Here is a 27,340-nt window from a genome sequence, read left to right as displayed (position 1 = left end):
ATTGCTTGAGAAATTGCTTCTTGCTTAGAAGCATTGTTTTTGTTTATTTTTGACCATTTTTATTGAAAACAATAACACTAAGGTACCCATGATTTGATATTGAGAGAGAAACAGCTGCATTAGTCCTTTAAGTATTGCATTCACAATAGTGTCAACTGTCAATCAATGAAATCAATGCATTCTATAGAACCTTTTCAACAACATGTTATATACCTCCAGAAAGCATGAAATCTCAGCTTGACTTTGATTGCCTTGATTGCCAGATCCACACAGATTCGGACGAGGGCGAGGGGAACATCAAGTACACCATCTCCGGGGAAGGGGCGGGCACGATCTTCATCATTGACGAGCTGACGGGCGACATCCACGCCACCGAGCGATTAGACCGCGAGGAGCAGAGCTACTACACCCTCAGAGCTCAGGCCCGGGACCGGCTCACCAACCACCTGCTGGAATCCGAGTCAGAGTTTGTCATCAAAGTCCAGGATATCAACGACAGTGAACCCAAGTTCCTGGAAGGGCCCTATATCGGGAGTGTGGGAGAGCTTTCACAAATAGGTAAGGAGGGAGGGGTATGTGTGTATTTGTGAAACAAAGGCGGTGCTGGATTGCAGGAATGTGTTCTGACTATGTTCAGGTCTGATCATGAAGACGTGAGCAGTTCATTTTAAGTATCAGAGATACAGTATGTGTCCATAGGGAAAGGTGGTAGTGCCTTCATTACCTGTCATTGGGAGGACATTAAATAGTATTTGAAGAGACATTTGTTGATGTTACAATTTTTACCCAGGTCAGATTTGGACAATGCTACCCAATCCAGTCCCAAGATTACAATCGCCAGAGGTATAAGTTTGAGAGTTTAAGGAAATGAGAAACCTTGTTTATGCCTGTGTGAGTGTTTTCGAGGTAAAGTACAGAAAGAGTTTTGTGTGTGTGTCAGAGAGAGTCTACTTGTAAGTAGGGGATACTAGGCTAAATGTAATGTCTCTCGCCCTCCTTCGCTCCTGATTGGAATTAATTCCTGCCTTCTCAGCACGTTGTGGCCTTTTTTTCTGCCGGCAGTGCTTATTGAAACAGGGGGAAGAGAAGAGACAGAAGGCAAGATAACAGTGTAGAGAGAGACAGAGCGAGAGAGATGGGGAGAATAGTTCATGTTCGCACCCTCCATTTCTCCTCCACCCACTTGTTCCCCCACCTCTCAGTCAAATTACACACAAAATTAGTGTGCACTTCATGTTTTATACATTGACTACAGTGCCAATGCTAATGAGATAACTGGAGTGCTTAGTCAAGCACTTCTCTCCGTTTAGTTTTCTGGTCATATTTGCTCTTCCTGTAGAACAACAGCTAATGGCGTTGCTGTGGCACCACTGTGATAAGGTCACAGTCACCGCGGTGCATGGTTGAGAGGCTGGGGGCTTGGGTGACAGAATGCCGATCAATGATGCACACTTCAAACCAAACGCACACCGCTAAGGGCCACTGCGTAGGCCTAGTTGATGGTGGCGCTCACACTTCAATATGATGTATGCTAAAGTGTACATAAATGTATTCACCTGAATTACTTGGTCCTAGTAGCAGCCATCTTATGACGGAAGAAGTTACACTTGTTAAATGTTTTTATGGAAAATGTGAACTATATGAAGCCTTGTGAGATAATTTTGAAATCAATTTAAATATAATTGGAAACTATTGTGTGAATGGAAAAGTGAAGGAATGACAATACATTTATTATTCTCTTTCCAAACATGCGTGTCAACTTTTGAGTTAATATGTGTTTTTTTTAGCCATTCCATACACGTCCCATACATTGCACTGCCATCAAGCTTTACAATTTGACTAATTGATTAGCACAAATCAGCATTTGTTTCTGATGTCGTTTCACTCTATCCAGACACTTTAATCTCTGGCATGGAGTGAGACAAATGTGAGAACCACTGATCTGAGACGGTACTGGATGGAACGGTAATGGGAGCAGGTTTCCAGTATTATCCCAGGCTTCGTTCCTAATGGCACCCTATGCCCTACACATAGTGTACTGCTTTTTACCAGATGCCTAGTGGCCCTAGCGCACTACTGTATGTAGTAGGGTGCCATTTGGGAGACATCTTCAGCCAGTAGCATGCACATGCTCACTTTGCTTTTTTATGGCCTTGGTGGAAAGCTGGTCTGCAATAATAACAAGAAAGTAATCACAAGGCAGCCTGCGGCATATTCATTTTCACTTATCGCTCCTGTCATGTTCTTCCTAACATGGCCCTGTCATAGCTCATGGCCCCTATGAGAGAGGGCCCGGGAACCAAAATATATTTCTTTACATATCATTTAAAGTCTGCTTGTTGTTTCGGCTCGGTTAACGCCTAGGAAGAGAGGAGGGGAGAATAAACTAGGCCTGTCAGGCCGAAGATGAATGCCGAGGGATCATTCGCCGCCGTCCTGTGAAAACATGGCCCGGCTAATGAAAAAGGAGTCCTAAATCAAATTTGCGTCACGACATTGGATGAATTTTGCATTGAGCCGTGTGAATGTCTTCATGTTCGGACCATTGGTTGAACAGGAATAGAGTCGTGCTGTGGCTGTTTCACCTCTGTATTAAGGGCCCTATACATGTTCTATGTAGTTTAGTTTAGTTTATTAGGATCCTCATTAGCTACTTCACATGCAGTAGTTACTCTACCTGGGGTCCACATAAAACATACAAAATACTTGACAAAGTACACAAAAGTAATAGACAAGAACAGCATAAGATATGACATTAAATTAAAAAAATATGTATTTTTATAGAAAATGAAATAAAATAAGAGTTATAATGTACAGTTGAAGTCAGAAGTTTACATAAACCTTAGCCAAATACATTTAAACTCAGTTTTTAAAAAATCCTGACATTTAATCCTAGCAAAAATTCCCTTTCTTAGGTCAGTTAGGATCACCACTTAATTTTAAGAATGTGAAATGTCAGAATAATGGTAGAGAGAATGATTTATTTCAGCTTTTATTTCTTTCATCACATTCCCAGTGGGTCAGAAGTTTACATACACTCAAATAGTATTTGGTAGCATTGCCCTTTAAATGGTTTAACTTGGGTCAAACGTTTTGGGTAGCCTTCCACAAGCTTCCCACAATAAGTTGGGTGAATTTTGACCCATTCCCCCTGACAGAGCTGGTGTAACTTAGTCAGGTTTTTAGGCCTCCTTGCTCGCACACGCTTTTTCATTTATGCCCACAAATTTTCTATGGGATTGAGGTCAGGGCTTGTGATGGCCACTCCAATACCTTTACTTTGTTGTCCTTAAGCCATTTTGCCTCAACTTTGGAAGTATGCTTGGGGTCGTTGTCCATTTGGAAGACCCATTTGCGACCATGCTTTAACTTCCTGACTGATGTCTTGAGATGTTGCTTCAATATATCCACATCATTTTCCTAACTCATGATGCCATCTATTTTGTGAAGTGCACCAGACCCTCCTGCAGCAAAGCACCCCCCACAACACGATGCTGCCACCCCTGTGCTTCACGTTTGGGATGGTATTCTTCAGCTTGCAAGCCTCCCCCTTTTCCCTCCATGCATATCAATGGTCAAACAGCTCTATTTTTGTTTCATCAGACCAGAGGACATTTCTCCAAAAAGTAAGATCTGTGTCCCCATGTGCAGTTGCAAACCGTAGTCTGGCTTTTTATTGTGGTTTTGGAGCAGTGGCTTCTTCCTTGCTAAGCGGCCTTTCAGGTTATGTCAATATAGGACTTGTTTTACTGTGGATATAGATACTTTTGTACCTGTTTCCTCCAGCATCTTCACAAGGTCCTGTAGTTGTTGTTCATCTGTTCATCCTGTTGTTCATCTCTAGGAGACAGAACGCGTCTCCTTCCTGAGCGGTATGAGGGCTGTTAGGTCCCATCGTGTTTATACTTGTGTACTATTGTTTGTACAGATGAACGTGGGACCTTCAGGCATTTGGAAATTGCTCCCGAGGATGAACCAGACTTGTGGAGGTCTACATATTTTTTTCTGAGGTCTTGGCTGATTTCTTTTGATTTTACCATGATGTCAAGCAAATAGGCACTGAGTTTGAAGGTAGGCCTTGAAAAACATCCACAGGTACACATCCAATTGACGTCAATTAGCCTATCAGAAGCTTCTAAAGCCATGACATAATTTTCTGGAATTTTCCAAGCTGTTTAAAGGCACAGTCAAATTAGTGTATGTAAACTTCTGACCCACTGGAATTGTGATACAGTGAATTATAAGTGAAATAATAAAAATTACTTGTGTCATGCACAAAGTAGATGTCCTAACGGACTTGGCAAAACTATAGTTTGTTAACAAGAAATGTGTGGAGTGGTTGAAAAACGAGGTTTAATGACTCCAACCTAAGTGTATGTAAACTTCCGACATAAACTGTATATAGGAAAGACACCAATCGACAACAACAATACAATTTACACACTATTCATATTCTTATATACAGTACTGTTTAATTAGATATGTAGAAAGAGGAGAGGTGCTGTGATACAATATGGTTTTTTAAAATCTGTTTTTTTAATCTAAACTTGCTTTTTGCCTGAGTATCCTCTGGTGTCAGAGCATTCCACGATGACATGGCTCTATACATAACTGAGCGACAAATTACATCCGTTTTTTGGCATGGTTTATCGTGAAGAAACTCATGTCTGGTGGGCTACAGTGCATTCGGAAAGTATTCAGACCCGTTGACTTTTTCCACATTTTGTTTTTTCCCTCATCAGTCTACACACAATACTGTACCCAATAATGACAAAGCAAAAACAGGTTTATAGAAATGTTAGCAAATGTATAAAACATTTCTTTTAACTGAAATATTACATTTACAAGTATTCAAATCAAATCAAATTATTAGTCACACGCGCTGAATACAACAGCTGTAGACCTTATGGTGAAATACTTACTTACAAGCCCCTAACCAACAATGCAGTTTAAAAAAAATATGAGTAAGAATAAGAAATAAAAGTAACAAGTAATTAAAGAGCAGCAGCAAAATAACAATAGCGAGACTATACACAGCGGGTTACCGGTACATAGTCAAAGTGCGGGGGTACCGGTTAGTTGAGGTAATATGTACATGAAGTTATTAAAGTGACTGTGCGTAGATGATAACAGCAGATATTAGCAGCGGTGTAAAAGAGGGGGGAAGTGTACTGCAAATAGTCTGGGTAGCCATTTATTTAGATGTTCAGAAGTCTTATGGCTTGGGGGTAGAAGCTGTTTAGAAGCCTCTTGGACCTAGACTTGGTGCTCTGGTACTGCTTGCCGTGCGGTAACAGAGAGAACAGTCTATGACTAGGGTGGCTGGAGTCTGACATTTTTGGGGCCTTCTTCTGACACCGCCTGGTGTAGAAGTCCTGGATGGTATGAAGCTTGGCCCCAGTGATGTACTGAGCCGTACGCACTACCCTCTGTAGTGCCTTGCAGTCGGAGGTCGAGCAGTTGCCATACCAGGCAGTGATGCAACCAGTCAGGATGCTCTCGATGGTGCAGCTGTAGAACCTTTTGAGGATCTGGGGACCCATGTCACTTTTTAGTTTCCTGAGGGGGAATCGGTTTTGTCATGCCCTCTTCATGACTGTCTTGGTGTGCTTGGACCATGTTAGTTTGTTGGTGATGTGGACACCAAGGAACTTGAAGCTCTCAACCTGCTCCACTACACCACCGTCGATGAGAATGGGGGCGTGCTCGGTCCTCTTTTTCCTGAAGTCCACAATCATCTCCTTTGTCTTGATAACGTTGAGGGAGAGGTTGTTGTCCTGGCACCACACGGCCAGGTCTCTGATCTCCCTATAGGCTGTCTCGTCGTTGTCTGTGATCAGGCCTACCACTGTTGTGTCATCAGCAAACGTAATGATGGTGTTGGAGCCGTGCCAGGCCTTGCAGTCATGAGTGAACAGGGAGTACAGGAGGGGACTGAGCACGCACCCCTGAGGGGCCCCTGTGTTGAGGATCAATGTGGCGGATGTGTTGCTACCTACCCTTATCACGTGGGGGCGGCCCATCAGGAAATCCAGGATACAGTTGCAGAGGGAGGTGTTTAGTCCCAGGGTCCTTAGCTTATTGATGAGCTTTGAGGGCACTATGGTGTTGAATTCGAAGCTGTAGTCAATGAATAGCATTATCACATCGGTGTTCCTTTTGTCCAGGTGGGAAAGGAGTGGAGTGCAATAGAGATTACATCATATGTGGATACTTTAGGGCGGTATGCAAATTGGGTGAGTCTAGCGTTTCTGGGATAATGGTGTTGATGTGAGCCATGACCAGCCTTTCAAAGCACTTCATGGCTACAGACGTGAGTGCTACGGGTTGGTAGTCCTTTAGGCAGGTTACCTTAGTGTTCTTGGGCACAGAGACTATGTTGGTCTGCTTAGGGCTAGGCCCCTTTTTTCTCAATTTCTGCCTGAATGACGTGCCCAAATTAAACTGCCTGTTGCTCAGGCCCTGAAGCCAGGATACGCATATAATTGGTACCATTGGAAAGAAAACACTTTAAAGTTTGTAGAAATGTTAAAATAATGTAGGAGAATATAACACAATAGATATGGTAACTTCAAAACGAATAAGAAATATCAGTTTTAGTACAGGGACACAGTCTTGGAAATTCGTGTTTGCGCGCGCCATGAAGACAGGACGCACCTGCTAAAATCGGTTTCCTATTGAACATACTTCTTTTCGTAAGAAATATTATAGTTTGATTACATTTTAGGGTATCTGAGGAGTAAATAGAAACGTATTTTGACTTGTTGAAGCAAAGTTTCTCTGTATGTTGAACGAGTGGATTACTCAAACTCAACTAAACTGACATTTTGGGATATAAAGAAGGATTTTATCTAACAAAAAGACACTACATGTTATAGCTGGGGCCCTTTGGATTACAAATCAGAGGAAGATTTTCAAAAGGTAAGTGAATATTTAATCGCTATTTGTGAATTTGTGAAACCTGTGCCGGTGGAAAAATATTTTGATGTGGGATGCCGTCCTCAAACAATCGCATGGCATGTTTTCGCTGTAATAGCTACTGTAAATCAGACAGTGCAGTTAGATTAACAAGAATTTAAGCGTTCAACCGATATAAGACTCTTATATGTACCTAACTGTTTAATATCCATAATATTTATGATTATTTATTTGAATTGCGCACCCTCCAGTTTCACCGGAAGTTGTCCCGCTAGTGGGACTCCTAGGCCTAAAAATGTATACATGGTGGTATTACAGACTCAGACAGGGAGAGGTTGAAAATGTCAGTGAAGACACCTGCCAGTTTGTCAGCACATGCTCGCGGTACACATCCTGGTAATCCGTCTTGCCCTGCGAATGTTGCTTGTAATCCATGGCTTCTGGTTAGGGTATGTACGTACGGTCACTGTGGGGACGACGTCATCGGTGCACTTATTGATGAAGCCAATGACTGATGTGGTGTGCTCCTCAATGCCATCTGAGGAATCCTGGAAAATATTCCAGTCTATGCTAGCAAAACAGTCCTGTAGCTTAGCATCTGCTTCATCTGACCACTTTTTTATTGGTCGAGTCACTGGTGCTTCCTGCTTTAATTTCTGCTTGTAAGCAGGAATCCGGAGGATGAGGGAGAGCTTTGTATGCGTTTCTGTGTGTGGAGTAAAGGTGGTCCAGAGTTATTTTCCCTGTGGTTGCACATTTAACATGCAGATAGAAATTTGGTAAAACGGAGGTTTCCCTACATTAAAGTCTCCGGCTACTAGGAGTGCTGCCTCTGGGTGAGCGTTGTCCTGTTTGCGCGTTGTCCTGTTTACATTCAATGCTGTCTTATTGCCAGCATCAGTCTGTGGTGGTATGTAGACAGCTACAAAAACTCCAGATGTAAACTCTGTAGGTAGATAGTTTAGTCGACAGCTTATCATGAGATACTCTACCTCAGGCGAGCAAAACCTCGAGACTTCTTTAGATATTACGCACCAGCTGTTATTTACAAAAATACATAGTACGCCACCACTTGTCTTACCAAACGCCACTGTTCTGTCCTGCTGATACAGTGTATAACCAGCCAGCTGTATGTTGATAATGTCGCCGTTCAGCCACAACTCCGTGAAGCATAAGATATTACAGTTTTGAATTTCCCGTTGGTAGTTTAATCTTCCGCGTAGGTCATCGATTTTATTTTCCAAAGTTTTCACGTTTGCTAGCAGAATGGAATGAAGTGGGGGATTATTCGATCGCCTATGAATTCTCAGAAGGCAGCCCGCCCTCTGGCCCCTTTTTCTCCACCTTCTCTAGTCATGCAAATGACGGGGATCTGGGCCTGTTCCCGGGGAAGCAGTATATCATTCACATCGGGCTCGCGGACTCGTTAAAGGAAAAAAAGGATTCTGCCAGTCCGTGGTGAGTAATCGCAGATCTGATGGAGATAAGTTATTTTCGGTCATAAGAGACGGTAGCAGCAACATTATGTACAAAATAAGTAAAAAAATTCAGTTACAAACAACGCAAAGAATCAAACAAAAAACACAATTGGTTAGGAATACATAAAACGTCAGCCTTGTTCTCCGGCGCCATCTTGTCAGATCCTTTATTCAGTCTTTTATTAAAGCTCTTTTGGCAGCGATTACAGTCTTGAGTCTTCTTGGGTATGATTCTACACGCTTGACACACCTGTATTTGGGGAGTTTCTCCCATTCTTCTCTGCAGATCCGCTCAAGCCCGTCAGGTTGAATGGGGAGTGTTGCTACACAGCTATTTTTGGGTCTCTCCAGAGATGTTCGATTGGGTTCAAGTCTGTGCTCTGGCTGGGCCACTTAAGGACATTCAGAGACTTATCCTAAAGCCATTCCTGCATTTTCTTGGTGGTGTTCTTAGGGTCGTTGTTCTGTTGGAAGGTGAACTGTCGCCCGAGTCTGTTGTCCTGTTGGAAGGTGAACCGTCGCCCGAGTCTGAGGTCCTGAGCGCTCTGGAGCAGGTTTTCATCAAGGATATCTCTGTACTTTGCTCCGTTCATCTTTCCCTCAATCCTGACTAGTCTCCCAGTCCTTGCCGCTGGAAAACGTCCCCACAGCATGATGCTGCTACCAAAATGCTTCACCATAGGGATGGTGCCAGGTTTCCTCTAGACGTTATACTTGGCATTCAGCCCAACGAGTTCAATCATGGTTTCATCAGACCAGAAAATCTTCTTTAGGTGCCTTTTGGCAAACTCCAAGAGGGCTGTCATGTGCCTTTTACTGAGGAGTGGCTTCCGCCTGGCCACTCTACCATCAAGGCCTGATTGGTGGAGTGCTGCAGGGATGGTTGTCCTTCTGAAAGGTTCTCTCATCTCCACGGAGGAACTCTGGCGCTCTGTCAGGGTGACCATCGGGTTCTTGGTCACCGTCCCTGACCAAGGCCCTTCTCCCCCAATTGCTCAGTTTAGCCGGGCGGCCATCTCTAGGAAGAGTCTTGGTGGTTCCAAACTTCCTCCATTTAAGAATGCTGGAGGCCCTGTGTTCTTGGGGACCCCAATTCAGCAGAAATGTTTTGGTACCCTACCCCAGATCTGTACCTCATCACAATGCTGTCTCTGAGCTCTGTGGACAATTCCTTAAAGCTCTTGTCAACTGTGGGACCTTATATAGACAGGTGTGTTCCTTTCTAAATCATGTCCAATCAATTGAGTTTATCACAGAAGGACTCCAATCAAGTTGTAGAAACATCTCAAGGATGATCAATGGAAACAGGATGCACCTGAGCTCAATTTTGAGTCTCATAGCAAAGGGTCTGAATACTTATGTAAATAAGGTATTTCATTTTTAAACATTTCTACAAACCTGTTTTCACTTTGTCATTATGGGGTATTGTGTTTAGATTGATGAGGATTTTTTTACATTTAATCAATTTTAGGATAAGGCTGTAATATAACCAAATGTGGAAAAAAGGCAAGGGGTCTGAATACTTTCTGAATGCAGTGCTGTATTTGCCCCCTTTCTAATTTTCTCTACTTTTGCATTATTTTATACAGAATGTTATCAGATCTTAAACCAAAACCTAATATTAGGAACCTGAGTGAACAAATAACAATTACATACTTTTTTTCATTTGTGTCACCTTTAGCTGCAATGACTCCAATCAAACGCTTACTGCAGATGTTAATCCCTCTCACGTCGCTGTGGAGGAATTGTGGCCCAGTCTTCCATACATAACTGCTTTAACTCAGTGACGTTTGTGGGTTTTGAAGCATTAACTGATAATTTCTAGTCCTTCCACAACATCTCAATAGGGATTAGGTCTGGACTTTGACTAGGCCATTACAAAACGTACAATTTGTTGCTTTTTAGATATTTTCAGGTAGACTTGATTGTGCGTTTTGGATCATTGTCTTGCTGCATGACCCAGCTGCGCTTCAGCTTCAGCTCACAGACGGATGGCCTGACATTCTCATATAGAATTATCTGATTCAGAGCAGAATTCATGGTCCTTCTATTATCGTCGTCCAGGTCCCGAGGCAGCAAAGCATCCTCAAACCATCACACTAGCACCATCATGGATCGTTTGTATAAGATTCTTACTGTGGAATGCAGTGTTTGGTTTTCCAGGTGCTTCCAGGTGCTTTTTGGCAAACTTGAGTCAACGTTTTGGAAGAGATGAGTCCCATTAAGGCTGCATGATGCAAATTATTTGAAAAAAGTTGCATGAAAGGCATGAGCTCTGATTTGTTTCTTGTGCAGGCTGCACACACTTCATCAGTCTGTCATACACAATTTGACAAGAGCTTGATAATATTCTCACCAGGCCTCGAATTTCCCAGTGGCATCACCCTTGTGTGGCCATAATGCCCCCTAAAAAATCCATGCCTTTTGCAGCCAAAGTGGCTGGTGTGCCCTTGTGCTGAATATAATAATTATAATTCCCTTCTCCCAGATACTGTGCTCCGAAGCACCTTTCAATCACATGGCTCTCTCAGATGTCTAAATTATTATTAGCCCATGCCTGTCATGTGATCGGGTCCTCTCACAGGCATCTAAGCTAAGAAGAAGGCTACAAGTGAAGACAGACACATCAGGGACGCAACTGCGCAAAAGTTGACCTATTCTATTGGCCCCAAAATTGAAACTCACACGCTGCCTATGTATGCCAGTTAGGCTCTACACCGGTTGTAAGGCGGATTAATGTGCTTAATTTTAAGAAGGTATTTGGACACTTTAGTTGTGATACAAATTTTGAAGTAGGCTACATGAGGTGTGTGACTATGATTTCAAAATGTGCGGTTTCTTGCCTTGCTGCACGCGCTGGGCATCATTTACAAGTGATAGGCTAATACTGTTATACATCAGATTATTCTTAATTGAATGTTGTCTTTACAAATACTAAATAGTATATGTGTAAAATTAGTTTTGATTTAGAATGGACAATTATCATGCACCTGTCTTGGAACAAGGGCATGGGGAAAAATACACATCTTTGGACTTAGAAAATGGTGGACGCTTTTCCCATGGTTCATTTTCATGCCTGTTGTAAAGTGAAGCTTCACTCTTAATATTAGGAAAGTTGATAAATAAATATAGTAGTTCTTGAAAGCTGATGGGATCCTCCTCTTTATAATAGAGGCCATCAAAACAATGTTTTCTCGCGCAATTGCATAGCCTATAGAAATGTTGCACAACATGAGCTCATGGGCTCTCATGAAGTGTTTGATTTGATCTTCGATCACATTTGCATTGATGTCAGAATGATTAGAGAGACAATAGAGTGCTGAGTACCAGGCTGTTAGTAAGTTTGGTAGGCTACTAATGACCATCAGCAGCATCAGCTCTTGGAGAAGCCTAGTTACTGTGAATAAACGGTCACGTGGAATTTGACTGCGGTCATGACGCGTGACCGCTGGTGTGGTGGTAATATGGTCACCGTAACAGCCCTCCCCTCAACCATTAAAGACTATCATGCATGTTGTTGATGTTCGTTCTGTGTGTGCAGTTAAGGGCAAGGCGTACTGCTTTGTTTTGAGTCAGCTGCAGCTTTACTAGGTCTTTCTTTGCTGCACCTGACCATATTACCGGACAGTAATCAAGATGGGACAAGATTAGAGCCTGAACAACTAGTACAGTTGATCTTTGTGACAAAAATGCAGAACATCGTTCACAACAACTTTGTCAATATGACTTGAGCATGATAACTGACCTTCCAATTTTTAAAGTTTTTTTTAACCAATGTTACTCCGCTTCTCCAACTTATTCAATGGTCACACCCTTAATGCACAACTCCAGTTGAGGTTTAGGTCAAATAGAATCCTTTGAACCGAATAAAATGCTTTTGTATTTATTTCAATAAAAGTAAAGAAGAGTAATGGCCCAAGGCAACTCACCTGAGGGATACCAGACTGTACATTTCTGATGTTATAGAAGCTTCCATTGAAGAAAACTCTCTGAGTTCTATTGGATAATTAACTCTCCAACCATGTGATGGCAGGTGATGAAAAGCCATAACAAGTTAGTTTTATCAATAACAAATGATGATCAATAACATCAAAGGCTGCAATGAAATCTAACAATACAGCTACAAATCATCTTATTATCCATTTATTTTAGCCAATCATCAGCCATCTTAGTCAGTGCATTACAAGCTAAGTCCCCTTCCCAAATGCATGCTGGATTCAGTAGTTAACTTGTTCAAACACAATTTTCTCCATTAGTTTACTAAGAACAGGCAGAAAACTGATTGGGCGGCTGTTAGAGCAAGCTTTACTATTTTAGGCAGTGAAATTACTTTATCTTCCTTCCAAACCTTTGGATACACTTCTTTAAGCTTTGGTTAAAGACATGGCAAATAGGGGTGGCAATACAGTATGCTAGCATTCTCAATTGTTTTCCCATATAGTTTGTCTATACCTGGTAGCTTATCATTATTATTTGGATAACACACTTTTTTCCACCTCTTCCACACAAACTTGACCAAATTCAAAAAGGCAATCATTCGCTTTCATTATTAGATCTTTGATACACAAATATGATGGTTCACTGATCAATGTTGTCATTTCACTTCTCAGTTTTTTCACTTTACTGGTAAAATAGTCATTGAAATGATGGGCTATAACAAAAGGTTTTGTTATAATTGACCCATCAACTTGAATGATTGAGATAAATTGGGTTTTCTGCCCATAATATAATTTATGGTGCTCCAAAGTCTTTTCCCATAGTTTTTTATGTAATTTATCTTGTTTTTGGTTATATCATTTCTTATTTTTGTTTTGTGTTTAGTCACAACAGTATGTCAACCAATCAGCTGAGAAGCCTGACTTGTTTGTCAACTTTTTTGCATCATTTATTTGAACCATAACATTTTTCAATTCATCATCGATCCAGAGGGCTCTATCAGTCCTCACAGTTAGTTCCCTAACAGGTGCTTGTTTGTCAACAATTGTCAATAAAAAAATATAAGTGCTGCATCTGGATTCTACTCCAAATACACAACATTATCTTCAACAAAAGAGTCCTTAGAAAACGTTTTGTATGATCTCTTATAAATAACTTTAGGCCCTGCCTTTGGTACTTTGGCTTCCCTTTTTATTGCCACAATGTTATGGTCACTAGAGCCAATTGGAACTGAAATTGCCTTGAAGCAAAGCTCTGCAGAAATGTTGAAGATATGATCAATACAAGTGGATGTCACAGATCCAACACTATTGGTATATAGTAGTTGGTTGAGTGATAACCTGAGTCATGTTACAGGCATTAGCCACAGTAAGAAGCGTCCTCTTGAGGGGACACATATACTGAACAAAAATATAAACAAAAATATAAACGCAACATGCAACAATTTCAACGATTTTATTGAGTTAGTTCATATAAGGAAATAATTCAATTGAAATAATTTCATTAGGCCATAGTTTATGGATTTCACGTGACTGGAAATACAAATATGCATCTGTTGGTCACAGTACCTTAAAAAAAAGATAGGGGCGTGGATCAGAAAACCAGTCAGTATCTGGCATGACCACCATTTGCCTCACGCAGTGCGACACATCTCCTAGAGTTGATCAGGCTGTTGATTGTGGCTTGTGGAATGGTATCCCACTCCTTTTCAATGGTTGTGCGCATTTGCTGGATATTGGCAGGAACTGGAACACGCTGTAGTACACGTCGATCCAGAGCATTCCAAACATGCTAAATGGGTGACATGTCTGGTGAGTATGCAGGCCATGGAAGAACTGGCCTCAAGGAATTGTGTATAGATTCTTGCAACATGGGGCCGTGCATTATCATCCTGAAACATGAGAAGAAGGCGGCGGTTGAATGGCACGACAATGGGCGTCAGGATCTCGTCACGGTATCTCTGTGCAATAAAATGAAATTGTGTTCATTGTCCGTAGCTTATGCCTGCCCATAACATAACCCTACCACCACCATGGGGCACTCTGTTCACAGCTGTGACATTAGCAAACTGCTCGCTCACACGACGCCATGCACGTGGTCTGTGGTTGTGAGGCCGGTTGAACCTAGTGCCAAATTCTCTAAAACAATGCTGGAGGCGGCTTATGGTAGAGAAATGAACATTCAATTATCTGGCAACAGCTCTGGGGGGCATTCCTGCAGTCAGCATGCCAGTTGCATGCTCCCTCAACTTGACTTCACAGAACTGCACATTTCAGAGTGGCCTTTTATTGTCCCCAGCACAAGGTGCACCTGTGTAATGATCACACTGTTCACCTTCTTGATATGTCACACCTGTCAGGTCGATGGATTATCTTGGTTAAGGAGAAATGCTCACTAACAGGGATGTAAACAAATTTGTGCACAAAATTTGAGAGAAATAAGGTTTTTGTGGGTATGTAAAATGTCTTGGTTCTTTTATTTCAGCTCACAAAACATGGGACCAACACTTTACATGTTGCTTTGATATTTTTTTCAGTGTAGATGATAACCAGTTATATTAAGGTCACCAAGCAAAGAAATGTCTCTGTTAGCATCAGAGACCTTATCTATCATCACACACACATTCTCCAGTCTCCAGACAGCTTTCAGTTGGTGCATAGTTTGCACTTGGTAGTTAGGTGTTGCAGGACATGTTATGAAGGTTATACTTATAGATCTATGATAAGGGATCAAAATGTCGATAGATAAAAGTTTATGAATATAGAGTACCACAGTATGAGTCATAATTCCCATACAACCTAGCGGTCAAACTGTATTCACACTCCAGTGTTTGACCACTAGGTTTTATGGGTATTATGACAGCTCCACTGAGGGGCTCTATTGTCAGAACATTAGTGGTAGAATTAGCATTAGCATGTTTTTGTGAGTGTTACTCTCTCTGCCCACCTATGGTACATTCATGGTCTCTGTGGTGTCTTACTGTATAGTGTAGCTGTGCTATTATGCTCCCATGTATCTGTTAAAATATATTGGGTAAAAGCAGCAGCTAGCACAGCAAATTGTGGGTCGCTGGGGGGTCAGCCAGTTGGTTCAATGCTAACGTGAGGAGCCAGTGCTAACGGTAACATGAGATAGTCCTCCACACGATGAAGCCTTCTATCTATGATTTTTGATTAATGGCTGTTCACTTAAAAACCACCAGGTCATCATCTCTCTTTATGGTTTTTCCTTTTTTATTTTCCAAATAAAATGGCCCTGGCATTAATGTAAATTATTTGGCCATGTTAAAAGCTAATGTTACCTACAGTACCTCTGTCCATTTGCAAGCCATGGGCAGCCGTCCATTTAAAGTCCAAAAGCACTAGCTGCTTTTCACATATCTCTAATTTGACTCGGACAAAAACTGTGTTTATATGTCGAGATGGACCCTTTCTGAAAGAGGACATTTCATTCACACAGTCCACTCAGAAGTTGGTAATGGGTAAACAAACTTCCGTAGGTGTACCAGCTCTATAGTGAGGAGGTGGTTAAGCACTCACAGCGTGGCTCCTAGCTATTGCTTATGCAACTGAGAATGGAATGGTTTGTCTTTTCAAGTGGTGCACTCAAGATGGGAAAACCCCCTTTGCTGAAAAATATTATATTTTATATATGATGCGCACATACTGTACTGATGCATGCAGGGCATTGTGTATCTCTGTTTGTTGATATTTATAGAGTAAGATTGGGTTTTCTGTGGAAGCCTGGCAGTGTACAGTAGCACACAACGAGTGTGAATACAGTTCTGAAAAAACTACACTTGAAAAACAATAATACACAACGACTTACTGTGTTTGGGACATGGATTTTTTTTAAATTTTGAAGAAATACCAGTATTTTAGTTCTGTGCTGACAATTTGAAAATAACTTATTGAGAGGGGCTTAAATGGGATCAAACTTTGGCTTTTGTTTGCGCTACAGAAAGCCATACCATTAATATTTGTGATCGGCTCAATTCAGTCTTATACAGCAAAATTTGAAATGTTTTTTTTTTTACATTAGATAAAATTAGAGACTCAGAGCTAGAAAGTGGTATGGTATATCATACACTACAGTTGAGGAACAATGGGAAAGTAATTCTGCTTTGAAAGTTGATAAACTTGTCACGATCGTTATACTGAATGGACCAAGGCGCAGCGTACGTAGAGTTCCACATAATTTTAATAAATGAAAATCACCAAAACAAATACAGACAGAAACGAAACATGAAGCAAATGCAGTGCTAACATGCACTACACAAAAACAAGATCCCACAAACAACAGGTGGGAAAAGGCTGCCTAAATATGATCCCCAATCAGAGACAACGATAGCTGCCTCTGATTGGGAACCATACCAGGCCAACATAGAAAACGAAAAACTAGAATGCCCACCCTAATCACACCCTGACCTAACCAAATAGAGAAATAAAAAGTCTCTCTAAGGTCAGGGCGTGACAACTTGTAACCTCACTTTTGAGAAAATGTCCTTGAATATTTGGTAAACCTACTGGAGACCTCTTCTTTGTCTACATCCATTCAGCATCATTCATACCCTCTTAAGCCTTATCCCCACCCATCTCTTTAAGGATTCACATGTGAGGCCATGTACCAAACAAGCAAAGATTTCAACACTAAAGGCTGGTTTATACCACAGTGTGTTTGTAAATTCAATCTGGAGGGCCAGAGTGCGCTCTGGGCTTTCGTAAACTCAGTGTGTTGTTAGATTGTCCGTTTGTAAATTCAGAGCGTTTCGCTCTCGGAGCATTCAGAGCGCATAATCTCACTGGATGCACTGGCCGAGCAGTAGGGTTCTGACCTAACAGCAGTCAAGCACCCAGGCTAACTGGCTAATGTTGGCTAGCTTGTTAGCTACTTCTGAGCGAACAGCTCACTCTGACCATTTTACTCGCCCTAGCAGAGCTGGTTCGGCTGTTTTTATGTTATCCAGAGCATTGGTGACTGTAACTGTGCTGCTGGCAACAATTGAATTATGATTTTTTTTACCAACGTTACTGACACTGGCCATATTCAACGGGTGTTGAGCATTCGTAAATTTGTCAGTTATTCTTCGCTCTGCCGAGTGCGCTCTGAAATCGGAGTAAATAGCCAGTGCGAATTTACCAGCTACTTTTATCGACAGTTGTTGCAGTGACATCATGAACATTCTATTGAAATGGTTACTTGCATAGTGGAGTCTTTTGTTTAGACATGTAGCTAGCTAGCAAGCTAGCTAAACAATGAACCATAATCCTAACTCATAACGTTACTACCCTGCATGAATCTGCAGGTACAGTTGAAGTCGGAAGTTTACATACACTTAGGTTGGAGTCATTAAAACTCGTTTTTCAACCACTCCACAAATTTCTTGTTAACAAACTATAGTCTTGGCAAGTCGATTTGGATCTGTGCATGACACAATACATTTATTTTACCACGTTCATCTGTACAAACAATAGTACGCAAGTGTAAACACCATGGGACCACGCAGCCGTCATACTGATCAGGAAGGAGACGCATTCTGTCTCCTAGAGATGAACGTAATTTGGTGCGAGAAAAGTATCTATATCCACAGTAAAACGAGTCCTATATTGACATAACCTGAAAAGCCGCTCAGCAAGGTAGAAGCCACTGCTCCAAAACCGCCATAAAAAAGACAGACTACGGTTTGAAACTGCACATGGGGACAAAGATCGTACTTTTTGGAGAACTGTCCTCTGGTCTGATGAAACAAAAATAGAACTGTTTGGCCATAATGACCATCAGTATGTTTGGAGGAAAAAGAGGGATGCTTGCAAGCTGAAGAACACCATCCCAACCTTAAAGCACTGGGGTGGCAGCATCATGTTGTGGGGTGCTTTGCTGCAGGAGGGTCTGGTGCACTTCACAAAACAGATGGCATCATGAGGTAGGAAAATGATGTGGATATATTGAAGCAACATCTCAAGACATCAGTCATAAAGTTAAAGCATGGTCGCAAATGGGTCTTCCATTTGCACAATGACCCCAAGCATACTTCCAAAGTTGAGGCAAAATGGCTTAAGGACAACAAAGTCAAGGTTTTGGAGTGGCCATCACAAAGCCCTAACCTCAATCCCATAGAAAATTTGTGGACATAACTGAAAAAGCGTGTGCGAGCAAGGAGGCCTAAAAACCTGACTCAGTTACACCAGCTCTGTCAGGAGGAATGGGCCAAAATTCACCCAACTTATTGTGGGAAGCTTGTGGAAGGCTACCCAAAACATTTGACCCAATTTAATGGCAATGCTACCAAATACTAATTAAGTGTATGTAAACTTCTGACCCACTGGGAATGTGATGAAAGAAATAAAAGCTGAAATAAATCATTCTCTCTCTACTATTATTCTGACATTTCACATTCTTAAAATAAAGTGGTGATCCTAACTGACCTAAGAAAGGGAATTTATACTAGGATTAAATGTCAGGAATAGTGAAAAACTGAATTTAAATGTATTTGGCTAAGGTGTACTTCTGACTTCAACTGTAACTAACCAACCAGGTTCAATGTTAGCTAGCTATACCTAGCAATGCAAATGGCTCTGAGATACAGCTCATACATGTAATGTTGGCTAGCGAGCCAGCCGGATAATGTTAGCCTGCTAGCTAACAGTAGTCTTTAACTTGAAAAGAAAACCACTTTCTGACTAAATTACAAACGTGTAATATCTGAAAATGTAGCTATCTTACACTTCTCCCTCTCTGTCACGGATGCCATGGTTGCCCTTAGTTTGAAGATGTAATCTGGAGACAGGTGTTTTATAGACCAGCCTTCTGCTTGTTCACTTTTCGACTCCCTCTACATATTTGCAATCAAATGCCAGAATTTTCTCCATCTCCTTAGCTATCATACTCTACAGTAATTCCACCAGGCATTCCACTGATTTCAAAACTCGGTCCTTCAGAAAGTGGAGAGCAACATTTTTGCAGTTCTACTATGTGATATCTTAAAAAAAAAAAAGCTGGGTTAGAAAGGATTACCTAGACATACTGACCAGTTCATGTTATAGACAGAAGCGTGCAACATGGCAGACCAATCCGAACTCATCTCTCGGCATGTCCAGCTCACCCATTATCTCAGCCAATCCTGTCTTTTTCAGTGGCTAAACCAACTAAGCTCGTAATTTAACAATTGTATTTGTATTTCATTATAGCATACAAGTTTGATATTAAGGCACATGAAAGTTCACATGTTCCAGAAGCAATTTCTGCCCAAAAATTCATTACGATAAAAATAAAAAGTTTACTTTCAAATGGCTCTCTTGTGAAGTAGTGACGCGCGACATACGCCTAGTTTCCTGAAACAAATCTCATTTGAATGTCATCCATCGCCCCGCTCTTTCGGACTATGCCATCCATAGTAGTGGTTTAAATATTTCGATTTTGCATTGAGTGCCTAGAGTTAAAAAAAAAAACGATATGAAAACATTTTCTCAAGGATCCACAGCACTAGGGACAACTGTAATTCTCACACTTTCCTCTTCATGAACACAATGGTGCTTCATTTTTCTGGACTTGAGGCAAATTTGTAGTTTGTGTCTAAAATATCCATGTGGATCAATAGGACCAAAGACAAACCTCATTGGACAATGGTCATTAGTGTTCATCCACACAACCTTTAACCTGCATCTTCCAATAATCTCTGAACCATTATCCTCAAAAGGTCATGCTCCTTGACCTAACAGAAAAGGTGAATCTTCACATCTGCCCGGTAACAACCTCACTTTTACCTGATAAGGGCATACTTTTTGTAGGGCCCTATACTCTGCAAGGGCCCTTAATTAGAAAATACCATTGAAATCTTATTAATTATTTGAGTGTTTGCTCTACCCTACCTGAAGTGCCAAATGGGCGGGGTTTGCAGTTGTTGGACTATTGTATTGGTCCATTTAGCCAGGAAGGCTCAATCAAGCACAGATAAAGTATTTTAAAATAATTTAAAATAGGATTTGAACCCAGGTCAGGTAGAAACACCAAGAAAGCATTTCTCAAATTGTAGTCATGTGTGTATGCTTTTAAGTCGTATTTGCACACGAGACATCTTCACAGTGACCCCAAAGATCAACACAGTCAGAAGCAGAGCCGTCTCTCTGACTGGAGAGTCGCTGCGTGAACGTTTTCCGCTAGGTTAATCCTGTGACTAATGTGGTTCTCTTCTAAGGGGACGCTGGACAGCAAAGACAAGCCAGGAAATTAGATTTGTGTCACAGCCATCTAACCCTTACCTGATGCTGCTTGTGTTGATTGACACGGCACAGCACATGGCTTTGCGTAGAGCACAGATCAGCACACAAGAGAGCAGCCTCTTAGTGGAATCCCACCACAGGTCTAGTAGAGACTAAAGTAATCATCACTCATATGGTCATATAACCTTTGGATGCTGTGGAAGGCTGTGGAGGTCACAATCATGACAGCGCCAGCCTCTCTGGGCTAAGTGCAGGAGAGATGTGAAATGAGAGAGATCACAGAGAAGAGGAATGGGATACGGTGGCCATGTGCCTCGATCAATATGGCCCACATCCAGGTATATTTGTGAGCCGAGGAACATTTAGTGTTATAGACTCAACCCCTGCGTTGTAACTCATTGGTTTTGACGTGTCGGGAGATTGGCTGAGCATGAATAGACATGGAAGTGGGGAAATCTGATGTGTCACCTGGGAGAGTTGGATGGACAAATGTAGAGCAGGCAGAGACGCTTTCAAGGGATATTTTTCATGCATTGAGTAAAATGACCCAGACATTTTGGATGTGCAGTAAAGAATATTCAACTGAAACATTTCATTACAGACACAGGTTTGTTAACCCGATTCCAGTACAGTTTATTGTTTCAAAGAGATTATGTTCGTATTGCCTATTGCATTATTCAGCATCATTTTCGCTATGTTCCTAGGTCCCCTGGCCGGGCTAGTGCCTACTCGGCACTGTAAGCATTAAATCGATTACTTTCAGACTGAACAGTAGATGTGGTTCACAGGAGCCAACCGAAGGTCACGGCTCCACAATACTGTCTACTAAACAAATAATGACACAATCTAATAAAAGAACCAAGGTACTGGCTAATAAAGGCTAGATTTATTTTTCTGTCACGGCAGATGGGAAATATTATCACTAAATCCTCATAGGGACCTCAGTAAGCAGGCCATTGACTTTTATGACAGTAATTTTTTTCCCTCCACTTTTTTTTCCTTCCTCACCTTTATGCGGAATGCTGAGGAATGAATCACAACTTAAAGTAGTGGAGAAATAACTTTTCATGTGAAAACACCTAGGCTTTTATGGCTTTACAAAATTATCCATAATACGGGAGGGGAGCACTCGGTCCTGCAGATTACGGTGGGCCGAACTAGGGGAGGGTGCCGCATTAGCCACCGCCACCGTGCAGCCATCACCGCCGCGCCGGAGATGGGCACAAATCTCTTTTACGAGGCTGCCCCTTAAATAGCTGTCAGTCTAGTGTCTCACACATGGCACTCTCCTCCAGCTCCCCACATGGTAATTGAACCATCTCCCCATGAGTGCAGAATGCTGTGGGAAGCCGTTTGAACAGACTGTGTTTGTGCCATTAACCTGTCTGGCTCTGGCGTTCCGCCAGCAGAACTCCTCCCACATTCCACTGAAAAGGCAGAGCGCGAAATTCAAAAGATATTTTTGAGAAATATTTAACTTTCACACATTAACAAGTCCAATACAGCAAATGAAAGATACACATCTTGTGAATCCAGTCAACATGTCCGATTTTTAAAATGTTTTACAGCGAAAACACCACATATATTTATGTTAGCTCACCACCAAATACAAAAAAGGACAGACATTTTTCACAGCACATGTAGCATGCACAAAGCCAACCTAACTAACCAAGAACCAACCAAACTAACCAACAAACAACTTCATCAGATGACAGTCTTATAACATGTTATTCAATAAATCTATGTTTTGTTTGAAAAATGTGCATATTTCAGGTATAAATCATAGTTTACATTGCAGCTACAATCAGAAATTGCACCGAAAGCAGCCAGAATAATTACAGACACCAACTTCAAATACCTAAATACTCATCATAAAACATTTCTGAAAAATCGATGGTGTACAGCAAATTAAAGACAAACATCTTGTGAATCCAGCCAATATTTCCGATTTTTTCAAGTGTTTTACAGCGAAAACACAATATAGCATTATATTAGCTTACTACAATAGCCTACCACACTACCGCATTCATTCATCAAGGCACGTTAGCGATAGCAATAGGCACGTTAGCGATAGCGAATAAACCAGCAAGATATATAATTTTTGACTAACCTTGATAAGCTTCATCAGATGACAGTCCTATAACATCAGGTTATACATACACTTATGTTTTGTTCGAAAATGTGCATATTTAGAGCTGAAATCAGTGGTTATACATTGTGCTAACGTAGCAGCTTTTTCCCAGAATGTGCGGATATTTTTATGACACTCAACTATTCTGACCAAATAACTATTCATAAACGTTACTAGAAAATACATGTTGTATAGGAAATGATAGATACACTAGTTCTTAATGCAATCGCCGTGTTAGAATTCTAAAAATAACTTCATTACGACATCCAGCTTAGTTATAGCGAGAGCGTGCCCAAAATCTGGGCGCAAACTACTATTTCACATGTTCGACAGATATATGAAATAGCATCATAAAATGGGTCCTACTTTTGATGATCTTCCATCAGAATGTTGTACAAGGGGTCCTTTGTCCAGAACAATCGTTGTTTGGTTTTAGAATGTCCTCTTCTCCAGTCAGGTAGCACGGAAAGCTAGCAAAGTAGCGCGAAGCTCTCCTTCCTGAACAAAGGCACACAACGCAACACGCCTAACGTCCCGAATAAATTTCAATAATCTAATAAAACTATATTGAAAAAACATACTTTACGATGATATTGTCACATTTATCAAATAAAATCAAAGCCGGAGATATTAGTCGTCTATAACGACAGCTTTTCAGAAGGCAATACCAGGTCCCTTCTCGGTCGCTCCAGAAAACAGGAAACTGGTGACACGTCATGCCAAGAGCTTTTATTCGACCCCAGATCAAGTTATACACTCCATTTCTTCTCTCACCGCCTGTAAACATCTAGTGGAAGGTGTATGAAGTGCATGTATACTGATATATATGAAGGCCATTTATAGGCAGGCCCTAGAACAAAGCATCGCTTTCAGTACGAGTACGAGGCCGTTTAAATTGGGCACGATTTTCCCCCAAAGTGAAAACAGCGCCCTCTGTCCTCAACAGGTTAAAACCGACCCATGCATAAATCTTGCCAGTAGGTGCAAAAAATAAATATATCACACCAAAACCCTCCATTCGTTCCAGAGGAGCTGGCCTTAAAATTCGTTTTTTTTTATTAGAGCTTTCATTTTCGCACGTATCTTCCTCAACAGCCTATGTATTTTCATCCCCAGTACAGTATATCACTAAGGGTACAATTACTCAGACACACTCCACACACCTAGCTCGTTGAACTATTAGACGTTTTAAAACACTGACACGGGTTATGACCTCATTTTTGTTGTGAACACTGTATTACTTAGTAAATAACATGCTATTACTAGGTAATAAGCAACCGAAAGGCCACATTTTGCATTGTTGTCCAGTGTGCTTATTGGACGCCATTGCAGAGCATATGTGAAATATGCAGTTCACCACTCCACGCTTTTTCCACTGAGAGACAGACAGCTTGAAAGCTGAGGGGTGACATTTAGGCGGGGGTGTTTGTACGACAGAAATTAAGCACCCTTTAATGTATCTTTTATGACACAGCCAGTCACTACTAATTTTCCTCAACTGTTTCAACTGAGAAGGGTGTAAAGTAGTATCGGTGATCGGTAATGGTATGCCAGACTCCTAAGTTCATGTCCACATTAGACAAGAAGCAATGGAGATGAGGCCAGATACAGTACTTTGTGACAACTGCTGGTGTGTAAATGGCTTTATAAGATACATTTGATTTGATTGATTCAACCATGGTCAGAACGATAAGTTTCAAAGAAATGATGTTCGTATTGCCATTGTGACAACACAATTCTGAGATCTTCGCAAAGTGGCAGGAACTGTTTCCTGATACATTTCCTCAGAGATGCATTGTCTCTTTCCCATTCAAATACTAAACTGCATCTACCTCCGAGTTGTGTGTCGTCAGTATGAAATTGGCAGGGATTTGCAGTCCATATCTGCTAGCTGATGTAACATCCATGCCATTGCTGAGCATGAATAGTGATGTATGTGCGATACTGGTACATGGATATTACATAGAGGTGCGTCCCAAATGGCACCCTATTCCCTACATAGTGCACTATTTGGACTACTTTTGACCAGAGCCCTACTGGTCAAAAGGATTGCACAATCTAGGGAATATGGTGCAATTTGGTATGCAGACATAGCTTTCAGAATGCCTTTCATTCTGGTGGAGCAGAGATGTGAGGTTCCATAGTATATGCAACATTAATGGCCAGGACACGCTAATAGCAGGTCTTTCCAAATCTACAGTGGCCAGAGATTGAAAACATTCAATGTGAAGCTCGGCTGAATACGAGAAAGATCCACAAACAAACAGGTAAACATGTTTGTTAAAAAAAAATGTGCACTTAGTGTATATCTGCCATTACGCTGTTGAAAAAAATGAAATAAATTACTCCACTACCTTCCGTCTCATCTCAAAGCAATTTACTCATCCGCTTCTATTTGGAGAGCGAGCAAAACGAATCTTTAGATAATGAATAAAGGGCGCTTTCTTCATTAAAATACTTTTCCCATTACTGTAACATTTTGTTGTTTACCTATTGGGTTAGTCAACTTTTATTGAAATTCCATTGAGGCTGTCACAAAGTGGAATCTGCTTAAGACAGACAAACACCCACAGCCGATAACTAATGCCTTAGCTGCTTCTGCTTGTGAGAGCTGAGGGCAGCCGAGGCATTAGTAACGAGTCTAGCTGCTGCAGACTCACTCCTACTTCACCTTTTTTTTTTATATGTACCCAATAACGTAGCATTTGCATTTATATAGTTCTTCCAGCCGCCTCGCATCCAGGCAGCCCCGAAACAGCTGAGCGTCACGCTGATTATTACCTGGGGAAAATTAAGATAAGAAAGTAATCCCATGAAAGGGAATGGCTGCTCTGCTTTACCAGCGCACAACCAGGTATGCAAAAATGGACAACCCCCCTATTTCCAGCAATGCAAAAACGATTTCTGCTGTAATGCCTTCTGTTTCTAAGGCGATAAGGACAGTTTCAAATTGATACCAACCAGACAATGACAGAAAACCTGATATTTGAGGATAAGCAGGGTATCTACGTTTAGCCCCGTACCAACCATCCTGATCTCCCGAGCTTACATTATGTTTCGCTGTAAGGAGATCAAGACGGTTCGTAGCAGTGATAATGATGATAGCATACAACACAGTACACGCTTAAAGACCTCATTCGAACAGCATCAATAGATACAGCCATTGAATAATCTGAAGGGAGTTGAAATATGAACTCTAAGCGGGAATTAGGTTCTACTTAAAGAGCTACACTGATCAGAAGGATTTAGCAGTGCAATAATAGGACGCTAGCTTAAAGTTCAAGCACATCACAGAATTCCCAGGCTTTAGTTCCGTACCATTGCAGAGAACATTTACTTTAGCTAGCTTTGCTAATAGCTGGCGCAAGTCACCGTGGAGAAACGTTGCGGCCCTGCTAGCGAGAGAAAATTAGGGAGAAACCAAAAAGACGGCTACAGATACTGATCTAAGGCGCCTGTGGTAATGGCTGGGTGGCTTTTAATGATAATCCACTGTCCTTTTCCTTACACCACCATGACAGGAAACAAACAGAGCGCGGACACATCCTGCTAATTATCATCATTATCATACGGCCATTATGCGGCTGGACAGTAGCATGACAGGGCTCTGGGAAAGACTACAGCTGTGACCTTTTGTGGACAACACCAGCTGTCAGTAATTACCTATATATTGGCCTGGGATGGAGGCCGACTCTCTTTCCTTGAGGGGCCATTGCTGCCACAAACCCAGTCACCCCATTCAAGGTGTTTCTCCACAGAGAAATGGCTAACAAGCTGAAAAGGCAAGTTTAGCTTCCTTTCCCCACAGGACTCAGGCCCATTAAGCTTTATGGGCTTAAGGCTTTGCTTTGGCTAAAATGTGTGACTAAATGTAAATATGGCCTTTGCATTGTAGTGCCAGAGGCCTGTGGCTACACACACAATTGACTTGGAACAGAGCGAGAATTATGCTTCAATGAAACAACTGTGTTCCCCAATAAATCACAATTTTTAAAGTCATCATGGAAACTATTCATGTCCATATGTGCTTGTAATCACTGTTAAATGTTTGTTCGATTTATCACGTTCTTTCATCAGTCTTTGAAGATAGAGTTGTTAAATGTCTTAATGTTGTCTTTCATCTCAAAAAACACAGCGTGTTGTCCTATGAAGGGGAGAACACTTGGTCAGAAAGGGGAGGTGTCCTGAAGTAACGCATGTATTATTTTGAGGAACAAACATATTGCAGGGCACTGAAATGGCTCCGCAGCCTTTCCAGCCTCCCCACTCTCTCCGTCTCGTGGTTCCTCTTCCTCACTGATTCACTATCTGTTTGTATGAGTGGAGGGCTCACCTGGACGTCCTGAAGCCTTGTGTTATTGTGCTGTTCTGACATGTAATTCTCCTGCAGGAACGTCGGTGATGAAGGTCACTGCGTCGGATGCAGATGATCCTACATACGGGAGTAGTGCCAGGGTTGTGTACAGCGTGCTGGATGGAGAGAGGTTCTTCACAGTGGACAGACAGACGGGTAAGGGCAGACTCACAGACTTGTAGTATTACAAATGAAATTGTATTTGTGACAACAGGTGTAGTAGACCTTACCGTGAAATGCTTATTTACGCGCCTTTAACCAACAACGCAGATTTTTTAAAAGTAAGTAAGAAAAATGTGCTCAA

General features: G+C 41.5%; 1 protein-coding gene across 1 annotated transcript in view; it reads left to right on the top strand.

The window, feature by feature from the left end:
- Nucleotides 1-224: 224 nt before the first annotated feature.
- Nucleotides 225-27,340, top strand: part of LOC120022137 (cadherin-22-like) — a 110,097-nt gene continuing 82,981 nt past the window's right edge. Inside the window, exons 1-2 of the mRNA XM_038965990.1 lie at nt 225-558; nt 27,073-27,192. Coding sequence (XP_038821918.1) covers nt 225-558; nt 27,073-27,192 — 454 coding nt within the window. The remainder of the gene's footprint in view (nt 559-27,072; nt 27,193-27,340) is intronic.

Source organism: Salvelinus namaycush, chromosome 2 (assembly GCF_016432855.1).
Source record: "Salvelinus namaycush isolate Seneca chromosome 2, SaNama_1.0, whole genome shotgun sequence".
Classification (NCBI taxonomy): Eukaryota; Metazoa; Chordata; class Actinopteri; order Salmoniformes; family Salmonidae; genus Salvelinus; species Salvelinus namaycush.
This window is presented reverse-complemented; position numbering and strand designations above follow the sequence as displayed.